The sequence below is a fragment of the Phyllostomus hastatus genome, unplaced genomic scaffold (genome assembly GCF_019186645.2).
Source record: "Phyllostomus hastatus isolate PE091 unplaced genomic scaffold, TTU_PhHast_1.1 phas_contig_98, whole genome shotgun sequence".
In the NCBI taxonomy this organism is placed as follows: domain Eukaryota; kingdom Metazoa; phylum Chordata; class Mammalia; order Chiroptera; family Phyllostomidae; genus Phyllostomus; species Phyllostomus hastatus.
In genome coordinates this window covers 12109967-12123971 of record NW_025333999.1, presented here as the reverse complement: position 1 = coordinate 12123971, position 14005 = coordinate 12109967, and the positions used below count along the sequence as shown (strand labels likewise).

The window sequence follows — 14005 nt, the reverse complement described above, 5'->3', positions numbered from 1 at the left end:
AACCCTGCTGTATAATTGTTTAGAGCAGTATTTTATGTTATGCTCTGATACAGTCTAGTTCTTTCAACTACAGTTTCAAAGAAGTTTTAATAGGAAATAAAAATTCATTTTCTTATGAAGGTTACCATTATAAATCAAGACCTGAATATTTTCTCTAGTCCATTTTATGAATTAGTTGTTTATACTGTAAATCTTCCCTCAAGTCAACTTTCAATCATCTTTAATATATGAAAAGCCCTAGAATGGTATTAATCTCCAAGGATATATTTTTAAAATTAAAGGCACAGCTCCACAAAGGAAAGCAGTTGCTTTGTTTTCCGTGCCAAGCACCCTATTCAGGGTTAATTTCTGAGGCCTGTTCACACCCACAGACATGTTCAAAAGAGCTTCCTGCAGAGGTTTCCGATCAGGGCGAAAAAAGGTTTGCGTTTGTCGTTCAGCAAGATTACTAAGTCATTGCATTGTAATAATTACACGGTGTTTCTTTTAATGCAGAAGATGAAGCCATTTTCCCTCTAAAGCCATACCTCTAACATTTAGGAAGTTTCTATATTTAGAAAAAATTAGATAACTATAAAATCCAATTATTTAAACACAATTGACTGAATGCAGCTCCATGGTAAACTGGTCTGTCCTGGGAACCATGAGAAGGTTCAGAGTTTGCCACTAAACACTAAAATTCTGTTAATTGCATATTCAATACCCTATTTGATGCCATAGAAAATTAAATTTGGTCTTTGCCCTTCATATCTGTGACCTACAACAATACTAATTGAGACTTCAAGGGCATAAAACATACTGAATGAATTCATAGATCATGTGGCTGTATTCATATAAAAATTTCAAAGCATTATTCAAACATTGAATACCAACGGATAGGAACACGCAAGAAATCCAGCCATGTCTAACCAGAGAGAAGTGATTAATCTGGTAATGGGGTCAGAAGTCCAAACCAAAGACCACACTTGCTGATTCGACACTGTTAAGAGGTACATCTCAGCAAACAGGCAATCAGTTGGACAAGGTGAATGAACGGTGTTCAAACATGAACTTCTGTTGCAAAACAGCCTCTCGTTTCCTTTCTATTGTAGTGAGGTGAGAGTGCATTCCTTCCTATCACAGTGGCCCTTAAAAATTATTCCAAGTGTATAAATGAAATAATTAAAATGTCTTAGTCAATCACTTATGTCTTATTTTGAAAAGTTCCATCCTATTTGCAGTTATACTTTAAAGTATACCCCCTTCCCTACCTTGTCCCGACAGCCTATGGAGGGAGGGAGGGACAAGCACAGCAGGACGTGTGTCTGGCCAGGGCAGCTTTGCTCCTCATCTGAAACCCTGGTGAATGCAATTGTTCCAGAGGACGTGGCGCAGTGACTGACTGGCTTAGCGACCTACCCAAGGAGAAACTGCCAGTCCTGGCTCTCAAATGACTGAATATCCAGTTATTTTTAACCATTTCACTATTTATCTAATATATCAATCCTTACAGCCAATTCTACATGAAATGTTAATTCTATATCAGATTAAGCATATCATTGAAGAAATACAGGAAGCATTAGATTTAATCTGGTTAAAGGACCCTTACTTTCTTTTATTCATACCTATACTTATTGAATGTAAACTAAATGCTATGAATTTATTAACAGATGTTCTACCCACGAGTTACAGCCTAGTGGTAAGTTAGGGAAAGACAATTATGTATTCAATAAATGTTGATATTAATAAAGATTAATATATTAATAAAAATAAAATGTTGAACCATTAATAAAGATTAGTGGTTCTCTCTCTTTTAAATAATTGTACTGTGGCCCTGACTGAGATGGCTCAGTGGGCTGGGCATCGCCCTGCAAAGTGAAGGGCTGTCTGTTGGCTTTCCAGTCAGGGCACATGCCTGGGTTGTGGGTTTGGTCCCTGGTCAGGAGCATGCAAGAGGCAGGTGATCAACGTTTCTCTCCTACATAGTTCCCTCTTTTTCTCCCTCCCTTCCCCTCTCTAAAAAATTTTCCTAAAATAATTAAATAATTCTACAGTGTAAATGACATGTCGAGGGGCTCACAGCTGGGTTGAAACATCTACCTATAAAATTTGGACAAGGATATCCACTTTGCAGGAGTGGCAATGATGAGCGAGGTCAGTCTTGCTGACATACCAGGAAACTGCTATTTCTCATCTTCGTGCTCCCACTGCATTCAGCACAGTGATGTGCATATTTTAACTGGATAAGTAAGTATTCACTGAAGTGAGTTGGACTATGGACCCAAGTCTGTCCCAGGTGGTCTTGTGCTTAGTGTATTCTAACTACAATGTTTCTGCTTACTTTTTCGATATCTTTCAAGGCTTTGGAGATAAGTCAAGGAGGACTCTGGTGAATATTAGACTGGGGGATTTTCAAATTCATGCAATATACTTTAGAGCTCTATATGGGCTTGGTATAGTGCCAATAATCACTTGTTATTTATAAACCAGTTCCTTTTACAAGTGAGGAATCTAAGAACTGAGACCAGCTCCCAGGCATCTTCATATCTTTTTTCTATAATTGCTACATGGCCTCCTTTGTGAAAGTTTTATGGGTGCATTTAACATCACTTAATCTAAGACAGCTACTCTCCTGGAACTCTTGGGAGGCCTGTCAATTTCTTCAAGGGAAGCCAGCCTCTCTAGGTTTTAATCTCTTTGAATTGTGGCCTCAGCTATAAAAGTCTTAGCTGAGGTTTTAATGGCAGATTTAAGTAAATTTAACAGCTATACCAGTGGGCGTTCCAATTACAAACACCATTAAAGGGCTTATGTGAAGATTTAAAAAAATACTATTAAAAATAGTCCACGTGTAGTACAATTTACCAGCAGGAAAGATTTCAGTGTCCTGGAAAAGTTTCATATAAAAAGGGGGCTAGGAAGACACAAAGGCATAATATTCAACGCACTCCAAAGGAAGCGTGGCATTCTCTGGGCTCTTTGCTCTCAAACAGGTAAAATGCTTTGTATGTCTAGCATGATTTTTTTAGACTGCATGCTGTTGTCTGTCTACAAGGGCTTTTATATCATATAGACTAACTCCAGGTGTGACGGTGTCTATAGAAACATTGACCTTCATGGTCATTGTCAGCCCTGGCCACAGAGAGCTAGCCTTCGGGGAATGGTGACAGCTCATCGACCAATATTTGATTTTGTCTTTAGTTTCTTCCCATCAAAGGAAAATTAATCTGGAGACTCCTTGTGAAAACTCTGCATGTCATCAGGCAGTCTGAGGCCGCCTTGGCCAGGGAGGCATCTGGCCTGGGACTCAGTGCTTTGAAGTGTTGAGTTCTCTCTCACTCTCCCAGATGGTACAGACAGTACTAATGTATGGAGGACTAGAGGGCAGACGCTCAGCAAAATGTCATTAGTACCTACTGTAGCCATTTAATGTGCAAAAAAACCCCTCTCTTTCTGCCACAAATTTTTAGTAGGAGCTACTTGTCAGGGCAGGTGGCCCAATTCCCTTTATCTCAGGACAATACAGTTGACAAACAAGGACAGAGGGGAAAAGGTTAAGACAAAAAGATGAACTCCATAAAGGAGGAATCATGGAATTTGGGTAACAAAATAAATAATGAAAACAGAAATAGACTAGTTTAGTTTAAAGAAATGATTTTGTCCCCATCAGCTAGAAGCTCAAGGCAAGCAAGTGGGTTCGTGCATTTCCACATCCATGTGAAACCTGCAGATGACTCCCACCTCCATCTTCCATCAAGTTAGTGACACAGTTGTTAGGCTCTTCACCAAAGAGGTTTTTACCTTTCGTTTAACCCAGTCTGCCCCTGTTTTGATTGTTGTATTGATGTTCCTTAGAATGGAGCCGATTCCCAAACTCTTGGCAGGGCTTATCCTGTTGACACTGTGTCTGGTGGGCGGCTCCAGCCAGCACTGGTCCTACGGTTTGCGCCCTGGAGGAAAAAGAAATGCAGAAAATCTGGTGGACTCTTTCCAAGAGGTAAGTCTATCTCACCTTCACAGTAAGGTGTGGCTTATTTGGCTCAATAACAAATATAGTTAGTGACTATGCTAACATTCTCTGTGCTCCCTGAGAGTGTCACTTGAAACTCCATCCTAGGTATGCAGGGGGAGGTAAAACACTCAAACAGTCAAGTCCCACTCCTGCTTTCCATTCAGATGAGTACTAGCGGGGCAAAGAAAAGGAGCGGTTCCCAGAGGATACAGCCACAGTGGGTAGTGCATTGCCCTCAGAGCGCACAGAATTGCCAAAGGGACAACAACCCACCGATGGAGCAAGGCCTCCAGGGCAGGATGACTGAGATTTGGAAATTTTAGGTCTTCTGCTTATGTTTTTTCTTTCTTATTTTAAAAAGACCTACAATTTAGGTCAGCAGCACATTTTTATAACATATAAATACATTATCAAGGGTGCATGCTCTGTAATTTCCTTTTACTAATACGGGTATTTAATAAGCAAAGAAGTCACAGGCCACTAGAACAGATGAGTTAGCAAGTTTAGGGAGACAAAATATGCACTGGAAAACAGGCTGGATTTAATTTCATGTAAGTTAGATTAGTACCAATGCCAGCACTAGCAGAGGCTGCTTGGGTTTTGTTTGTTTTGGTTTTTTAATCTACAAATGTGACTTCTTGGGGTCATATGAGGATTATATGAAGCCATATATGTCAGCAAGTTAATCCAAAAAATGTCAGTGTATTAATAAAAAACAATTCTTCTTATTTTTTTTATAGGACACAAATTAGGCCCTGAACGATGAGTGATTTGGGACTGGGACACTTAATATTGGCCTAGAAATGAGAAACTTAGGGGGGAGAAGCTTAAAACAATTTAGTTTTCATTGGAAAAAAAATCTCTCTTTGTGGGAAAAATAATAAAAGTAATTTAGTAAGAAATAGGCCCCAGAATTTGAAGTCTCCTTTACACAGATTGTATGGGAAGCATCTCTCTCTCTCTCCTTAAAAAAAAGTTATTTATTGATTTTTTTTTTGGAGAGAGAGACAGAGACAGCAATTCACTGTTCCCCTTACTTAAGCATTCATTGGTTGATTCTTGTCTGCACCCCAACTGGGGATGGATCCCATAGTCTTGCCATATGGGTGGGGCTCCAACCAACTGAGCTCCTGGCCAGGGCTGGGAAACAACTCTCATTTAACTGTGACACACTTAGTAAAATCTAGAAAATAAAAATCAACCCTATTCATGACTATAAGCTGTTGTAGTTTTTGTATACTGTCTACTCATGGGGTTTGAAGTACTTCATCTTCCTCATCTTCAGAGAGAAAATGCTCTCTGCCTCAGCATGGCCATTGCCCCCAGGACCTGACCTAGCCAGTGAGAATGGCCCCCGGGGCGCAGACGTTCCTAAAGGCCCCACCCCCATCCCGCAACAGTCTCAGTCCGCGTCCACTGTGACTTCATTCTCCACAGACAATTTTTAGTAGAAATGTAAAACACTTTCATTTACCTCCATCTCTGAGAATCACACTTTTTTTTTTCTTCAGATAGCCAAAGAGGTCGATCAGCAAGCAGAACCTCAGCGCTTGGCGTGCACCGTCCACCAGCCCCGCTCAGCCCTCCGGGAGCTGAAAGGGGCGCTGGTGAGTCACAGTGGTAACGGGAGCGTGGCGCTTAGGACCGGCGGCCCTCGGGCACCACCTTGGCCACTTAGGGCAGCCACCTTTGAACCCTTCCAGGCTCCCTTCCTGACTTCCCGAGATGCCCGAGTCAGGCCCTCACTATCTCATAGTGCCCCCTTTCAGTGGTTGCATAGCACGGAACAATGGCTGGAACCTCTTTTTTTCCTTTCATTAATGGAATTGAAATCACCCTGTAACCTTTATCTGCTGATGTTGGCCCTAGCTTTGGGGATGATGGACAACACGAATGTCTTCCCCCGCTCCATGTCAGTTCTTCAAGTATGTCATATATTCTCCACATTTACACCCAGCCCGTGCACCTCTAGGGACCAGTGCCTGGCCAGTGAGTCTTCCCTTGCTCTTGGTATGACACTGTTTTCCCCAAGAAATGCAGGAATCAAAACTGGCACTCTAGTTCCCTTGGAATAAAAAGTTCCAAACTAGGGATTTATCATTCAGAGCCACATAGGTGATGTCTAGTTTTCTAATTGGACTATCTTGATCTCCCAATTCTCACTGAGAATGGACATAGAGCACCACAATGCAGGCTTTCGATTTTCAGATAAATATATGGAGAACTGAACATAGTGAGTCTTGAAGTCAGTGCTGGTGTTCTCTGAGCCCCCTGGTCCACACACTGGTGGCAGTCAGAAGGCATGACAGTTAGTTATGTCCCACCCAGGGGCAGGGAAAACCTGACTGTACCCCAGGTGAAGCTGGGTGGCAGTTTCCATTTACTCCGTTGACTTGGACTTCCACACCCACGGGAAAGAGAGAAAAGCAGACGGCCGTCTCTATTTGCTCTCTTCCTGCTCACCACATGATAAAACAGCAAGCACTGACGTTTCCCAAACATGATGTTAAACGGAAGGAACTGAAGCAAAGACCAAGTTAACAGCACACTGATAGATCGGACCTTTCTTTCACCGTCTTCCCACATCTGCCCTTAAATTATTGATGCAGATTTTATTATAAGCAACTTTAAAAGATATGATTGTATATCTCTTTAGCACTTTCTAGAACACAAAACAAATGGATCTTTTCTTTCTATATGGATATTTTAGAAATGATGTATTACAAACATAATGAAATTCAGCTAGTAAAATCAACCTTGATATATTTGTTACTCACATATTTTTCAGGAAAATCTGATTGAAGAGGAAACTGAGCCAAAGAAGATTTAAATCCGTGGGCCCAGAGGAATCGACAACACTGAAGTATAATTCTGACTTTCAAATTTGTAACCTATTTAATAGCTGCGAATTGTGTGGATTTCAGACATTCTTATGCCAAGTTGCACACACCTTGTAATGAAGTAGTGCGAATAAAGTGGCCTCAGTGTCAGCTAAGTCTCTAACTCAGACCTCTCTCTGGTGGGGGAGGGACACTGCCAGCCCACAGGGGGTGTCCTCCCACTGTGTCTACAGGGGCAGCCGAGGGGGGAGAGAACACAGAGTAAACACAATTGTTGACCAGGAATGCCATGGCTCCCCTCCACCGACCCCCTCCCCCACCCCGTACCACACGGACAACTGTCCCATATTGATCGGTCTGGGCCAAAAAAAAGCTGATTTAGCTACAGGGAGCTGTGGGATTGTGGCTTCATTCTTCACAGTACCCTACAGAAGGTAGGTGGGGCCATGGCCAAGGCTTCCTCCCCAGACTGCCTCTAATCCCTTTGAAAGTCAACTGGAACCTAAGAGAGACCCAGGCAAAAGGCCTCCTGGGGCTCCTAGTGCATTGCTTCTTCTGGCTCACGTCGTCTCTCCAAGTTCACCAGAGCAAGTGGTGCACTCTGAGTTAGGGGACCGAGACCTAAAAATAACAGTATTCACCTGCCCAATCTTTCTGCTATTTCTCTTGAGAACACTGTGGAGTGTAGTCAGTTGAAGATGGATGTTCCCATGTCCCTTGGTCAAATAGCATTGCCACCGTTCATTCTCCACAAAGAAGGGTGACAGACTTGGTGCTAGATACACACCCATTTTCATTGCCCCTCATAACCACTGAGGAAGTTGCTGCACTGTCTTCCCTTTGCATTACAGAACATGGGGCTCTAACCATTCGTTTCCGAGACCCACAGAACTGCATCAGGCTTCGTGGCTGGGGACTCTGCATTGCAGCCTGCTGAGCAGCCAGTGCACTTGGCCCTGGAAGCTGTTAGCTTGCTAATTGGAGCTGAGACAGGACATTGAGGCTCCTGTGTCCACTTAGGGCCACTATTTCTCTGAGGTCCCAGACACTGTAACACTAACATTTTTCTGTATGCCTCTAACTTCCAAGTGACCCTGAGACCATTGGGACAACTCAAATTTGAGATAACTTGCTTGGTGTCATGGCCACAAATTGTGCCTGTATTCATGTGAAAAAGACCTAGGCCCCTTTCCATCTTTCAGTCAAAGAGATGAAACCTTCTTCCTCTCCTCCATGGCCCTATACCTCTAAAAGGGCAAGACAGGTACATTCTGTGTATATGTAGGGGGAGGACCCTCCCTTTTAATACAAGTATGTATTACCATACAATGTTAGGTTTCCCAAATATCACCATTTGTGGAATGTCTAAAACTCAATCACAGAATGTCACTCCCACTTTAATAAAATTCAGCAGTTGTGGGGTCTATAATCTATGGAACAAAAGGTAAAATTGCATCATTGTATTAATCAATACATATCAGGCAGGATGGGGGGCTCCCAGCTGTCACTTACTCTGTGACTTTTTTTTAAATGATATCATTTATAATCTTTTTATTAGTTTACATATTATAAAAAGAAGGAAACAACTTATTTTGTACATTGTTTGTGGTCTCAGGTTTCCATTGCCAAAGCTTGTCTTTGGGGCATTTTCTTTGCAGCCAGGCGTGGGCCTCCCTGAAGGGGCCACAAAGACGCTCTTTGGGGAGGTCCGATGCTGACGTCAGAGGCCTGGGGTGGCGCCCACTGGTTTGCAGCTGACATACACATATGGGATCCTGCATCTCCAGTGCCCAAGTGACCGAAGGTAAGGACGGGAAATATGATTCCCTTATTAAAGCTGGAAGGGTTTTCCTGAATGTGAAGAGCTCTCTAACTCATCACTATACTTTAAAAAAAGGCTACAGCCTTTCAAAAATAAAAGGAATGGAAACATAAAAAATGATAGATTTAATTAGATGAGTTCTCAAGTATATATGGCTTTAAGTGACAAAGAAACGAAAAGAAGGGATTAAACATAGATGATTTTAACCAAAGTTTCAGAAGTTGCAGTATTCTGGGGATGACTGGGAAGAAGCCAAGAACCACTGCATGAGATGGGAGCGCTTACAGATGCTGACCGGCAAGGTGCTCTGAAAGGGGTGTTCCTCAGTGCGGACCCAGATCCCAAGCCATTCCCGAGTTTACAGATTCAAAATCTGCATTTTTAACAGGTGCCTGGTGAATCTTATGCATATACAGTGCAGCAGTGTTTGCTCTAAGGCAACAGATCGCACTATTTGAAAGCACTGAAACACTTAAAAACCCCTGATGCATAAAGCGAGCACTTCCAACAGTGAAGCTGTCCCAGTGGAAGTGTGGCTGTGTGCCTCTCTCCAGCTGGACCCGCCACCAGTGGGGAGCCTAAGAAACACATCTTGAACACCAATTTTCTAAAGCTGTTATTTCCTCCCAGGTAGTGGTTCTTAACCTTTCCTGACATTGGGCTAACATGGGGAGATGCTCAGTCCCATCCTTGCCCTCAGAAATTCGGATGTCATCGGGCTGGGGTGTAGCATCTCTTCCCAGGGAATACCACTGCTCACCCTAGTTGGATAATTGGTTCCCACCTTTCCATGTAAGTTATTAGGTACTCCCCTTAACCTCTTTATTTCCTTTCACCTCTGCCCAGTTATCTGTGGTGAATGAGTCAAGAAATAGAACCTATTATGTTAAATGAATGGTTATCAGAAAACTGGGCAGCTCAGATGCCAAATGAATGGACAGGGAGGTAGGAGCCAAGAAAGAGCCAGATAATTTGAAGTTTTTATTGCTTCTAGGCAAAGACGACTCTCTGACCCCACAGTACAAGTTTAAATTCATGGGACCCATAATGAAAGGAGGCTAGAAGGGACTCTGCCCTGGGTGTGATGTGTCAAAAGGAGGTGTCAAAAAAAAAGTTCAGGGGTGATTTCATTTCATTAATATATGGATAATAATAAACTAAACACACAATGAACTTTAAAATACATTTCCACTTTTAATTTAAAAAATAAATAATACCAAATCTGAACAAAATTTTTCTACTTCAATGTTCATCTTCCTAACTGTCCATGTTTGAAACCCAAGTAGTTTACAAAACCACGGCAAGAGAGCTTTGGACAAGGTATGAACGAACAACTCAAAACAGGACTGACAGGTGAGTTTGGACAGACCTAGGGGAGGGCAGCTCTGGCTGGGTTACTAAGAATCAGCCTGAAATCATCAACCTGAAAGGAAAAATTTTTCCTTTTGGAGATAACCGGGTCCACTCTGAACCAACCCCAAGAGCAACTTACCTCCTCCAACACAATCCTAAAGTCCCCTCTTTTATGGTGCGCAGACCGGAAAAGCCTACAGAAACTTCATTTCCTCCCGGCTCTCTCTTTCATTTGTTAGAAGAAAGCTGGGGCTGCAAGGGTTCTATAAAAATCATGTAACATACATACATATGTACTTTTATTACATGAGGAAATTGAGGCCCAAGGACTAATAATACATGTTGACTCACCAAAAAGCACACTATTGTTTTTTGTAAATGGTGGGGGTTTTCTCTCCTTTTCATTGTACCCACAAAGGGACAGGAAAGAAGGAACACATTTGAGGTCGATTATGCCTGCGTCTGAGAAGTGGTGGCAGGGGTGTTTGCCACTGTGACACTGCAACCGTCCGCACGCTACGATGTGCATGAGACAGGTCTCAATTTTAAAATAAGAAATGACCCTGTGACCTGGGGTAGCTAGAGGGGAAGCACTGCTGCAGCTTGGAAAGAGCTGACCGAGACGGACTGTGGTCTCAAAACCTGCTTTAGCTCTTGTTTTGTCTCAGGGATTTGCAGTGTGACAGCAGCAGTTTTTAAGGGTCTCCCTGATGGGAAAAAATGACAATTCTGGAGTTGAGGCGTGAGGGTGGAGGGGAGGCCACCCGTGGCCCAGTAGCCTGTTTAGGGCTTCACTTCCCTTCAACACCACGCACTTCCCATCCCACAACACACCACGGGCTCTGCATCCGGGCCTGTTCCCCATGAAAACATTGAACTGCCACAATCTCAGGGTCTAGTACAGTGTCTGGCATTTACTGAGAGCCTAATTATATGTTGAATGAAACAGTTCTTGAAAAAAAATCTCAAAGCAACACAAGTCACCACGACAGGGAAAGATGAGATTACAAAACTATCCCATAAACCAGCATTCACAAAGGCTGTGACGATTTGGGGCTAATTTCACCGTCTGTCAACTATGATCCTTTTCTACCCCATGGCTTCCCCAGGAAACGAACCTTCCAATGTCCCCTGTCATCTGTTGTCCACAAAACTACCTGGAACCCTTTCTGTTCAGGCAGGAGAGACTGAGTATTTCCATAAATGTAGAGAGGGAGCCATATGGAAAATTGTTATATTAAAACAAGCCCTGGCTGATGTGGCTCAGTTGGTTGGAATGTTGTCCCATACATGGAAAGGCTGAGGGTTCAATTCCTGGTTAGGCACATACCTAGGTTGTAGGTTCGATCCCCAGTTGGGGTATGTACAGGAGGCAACCAATCGATATTTCTCTCTACCCCCCTCCTCTGTCTCTAAACACAACAACAACAACAACAACAACAACAACAAAAAACCGTCCTCAGGTGATGATTAAAAAAAGTGGGGGTGGGAAGGCATCTGGCACATGTACTGGGTTCTCCAGCCTCCTATCAAAGACCAGACAGCAGGACTCATATCCACCACGCTGAGGGAACATGCCCTCAGGGGTTTTGGGTGACCCAGTTTACACCTATTTAATGGCAACCTAGAGAGGGGGTGACATACATGAGCCCCCTCCAGCCAGTCTCTGGGGCAATTTCTCACAAGTGGCTCCAGCTCTGCCGGAACCCAGCCTGGCCTTTCTGGTCCTTCTCTTTACTCTCTTCCTTCATTCTCTTGAGTTCTTTCCACTTAAAATCCTCTTCTGTTCTTACTGATGCTGTGTCTCGTCACAAATAATTAGGTGAGGGAGACTCCAAAAGAACTCACCTGCGCTCACATTCCAAATTATCTTCCAAAAGAAAAAAAAGAATATATCAATAGAGTCTCAGTAATGCTCCTAGAGGTCCCGACCTTACTCTGGCTGAGCAGAGCAGGGGAAGGGCTGCTTGGCGAGCACCTACAACTGTACATACTCAATCTCATCAGACCCACACAATCTATGTGGCAAGTGTCCCGTTTTGAGGGTGGAGGAAATAAAAGCTCAGAACATTTCACTTGATTTGAGGGAGTCTGATGATTTGAAACCAAAAGGTTTTACTTCCAAAGCCCAGGATCCTTCTGTCATCCCATACTGCAGGTTCTCTGGGGGCGTGGGGGGTGGGGGGAGACCAGCCTTTCCTGCACACATTTCCTGAGGAACTCGGGGCATGGCGGTAGGTTCCCTTCCCCGACCTTGTGATGGGCTGATCTGCCTCTCCTAAAACAGGGGCGGTCAGTCAAGCAGACAACACAAACACAGGAACACAAACTGCAGTGCGCAGAGGGGACATCTCCCTCTCTGCTCTCTGTCTCCAAGGAAAGGGGACCAGGCCACATGAGGAAGAGACCCTGTGGAGCCCTCCACATGTCTACTGAGGGAATCCATAGTCCATAGGCTGTCTACCTGGTTACAAATACCTAAGCAGTATAGAAATATCTGGACCATTTCCATGGTTGATTCAACTAAGGGTAGGAGTTAGTTTGTCAGTATTGTCTTCTAGGTCTAAGTGTTATTTGGATGTGACCTCAGTTAGCAAGCTGGGGTATTATGAGAATCTGTAGTAGGATTATCTGTGTTCAACCTCTATGTCCTTATCTACAAAATAAGGGGGCTATTTGGATGACTTTTAAGGCCCTTCTAGCTTCAACTGTCTAACTTGGTGTGGGTGTTGATGTGTGTGCAGGTAATATTTGATCATCTAAATCACATGAGTACCATAAACATGTCATCAAATTAAATGCACAATCAAGAGGAATAAATTATCAAAAGGCAGTATTGCACTGTATTCTCCAGGGGAAATCAGGTGCAGCTAGGGGCTGCTGAGCCCTCCACACAGGGGCTGAAGAGAACCTGGGAACTGTTGAACTCGGGCTTCGAAGTCCTTTCTATCCAGTGATTTGAGTCAGAAGAGGCAGCAGGATGAGACGCTGTATGCACAAAAGAAAGAATTTTGAAGGAGTCCACAGTAGGAAGAAGTGAGTGCTGTGCAGGGAAAGCCACCGGTTGGGAGTGTGAGGGACCCTAGGAGGGGCACAACCAGTGTCCCCCTTACACAAGTGCATGCTGGTGGAGGGAAAATAGGAGCTGGGAGCTCTCAAGAGTCCATGGTTTGTCAATCATGATGGCCATTCATACTGGAAAGCAGCCAATCTTCATTAAAAAGATGTTGTTTTTCTCCAAAAAAAGACATAGTAGACATTAGAAAGTTATGATTATTTCAGCTACCAAAGGATTTGATATTGGTCTTTCTCAATGTTAGATGAGATCACATAGGTCCATGTGAGAAAAGTAAGCCTCAAGCACAACTTCAGAAGGAAAGCAAGAAATCCGCCCGAGGAGTGGCCCACTGTGGCTGCCCTACAACCGCCACCACAGACGAACCGCCACCTTCATACGTCACCATGTGGCTCTGCGCTGGAAGCTGTTGCTGAACACCGGCAAGGGAGCTCTCTTTGAGAAATGCACAGGACTCGGCCAGTTCTGTTCTGGAATTCTCTGTGCATTAAAGATGCTGCAGGGCCTCAGATGTCCATCCAATAGAAGGTAGGAAATACCAACCAGTCTGGAGCTGGTTGGTGAACCTCCTTCCAGGGCAGGCAAGGCAGTCCACAGAGGCCCGAGGTGGGGAGGAAACTGCCCCTTGGGGGTCAGGTCCCAGGCACCAGCGTCCGGGGCACGCTGAGGTTCAGACAGAGGGTGAGATCCTTACTGGGGTCCAGGCTCCGAAGGAAGGCCAGATTTCCGAGCCTTGGGAGGGGGTGGGGGTGGGACTTTGGCTTCTCTTCGCACAGGCAGTGGGGGGGCAACCTGAGGGAGCAAACAAGAGTTGAAGTGAGTCTGCCTTCCTTCCCAATTCTGCTTCCTCCTCCACATTTCCAACACTCTGCTTTAGCTCCTAACGAATCTGAGCTGACCCACACAGCCTTTGCCAGGTTGAA

General features: G+C 44.0%; 2 protein-coding genes across 3 annotated transcripts in view; one reads left to right on the top strand and one right to left on the bottom strand.

Moving 5' to 3' along the window:
• Positions 1–3481: 3481 nt before the first annotated feature.
• Positions 3482–6821, top strand: GNRH1 (gonadotropin releasing hormone 1). The gene is made up of 3 exons (XM_045853539.1): positions 3482–3976; positions 5503–5598; positions 6780–6821. Exons 1-3 carry the CDS (start codon positions 3710–3712, stop codon positions 6819–6821), a joined length of 405 nt encoding a protein of 134 aa, XP_045709495.1. The 5' UTR covers positions 3482–3709.
• Positions 6822–12822: 6001 nt separating this feature from the next.
• Positions 12823–14005, bottom strand: part of DOCK5 (dedicator of cytokinesis 5) — a 193887-nt gene continuing 192704 nt past the window's right edge. For both annotated transcript variants that reach the window (XM_045852821.1, XM_045852820.1), the window contains exon 52: positions 12823–13874. In XM_045852821.1, coding sequence (XP_045708777.1) covers positions 13773–13874 — 102 coding nt within the window. In that variant the 3' untranslated portion in view covers positions 12823–13772. The remainder of the gene's footprint in view (positions 13875–14005) is intronic.

Bases quoted from the DNA above. Each gene is read 5' to 3' on its own strand.
- GNRH1 (XM_045853539.1), top strand. From the start codon at position 3,710: ATGACTCCCACCTCCATCTTCCATCAAGTTAGTGACACAGTTGTTAGG. The intron at 3,977-5,502 runs GTAAGTCTATCT...TTTTTTCTTCAG, and splicing joins TGGTGGACTCTTTCCAAGAG to ATAGCCAAAGAGGTCGATCA. The intron at 5,599-6,779 runs GTGAGTCACAGT...CATATTTTTCAG, and splicing joins GGGAGCTGAAAGGGGCGCTG to GAAAATCTGATTGAAGAGGA.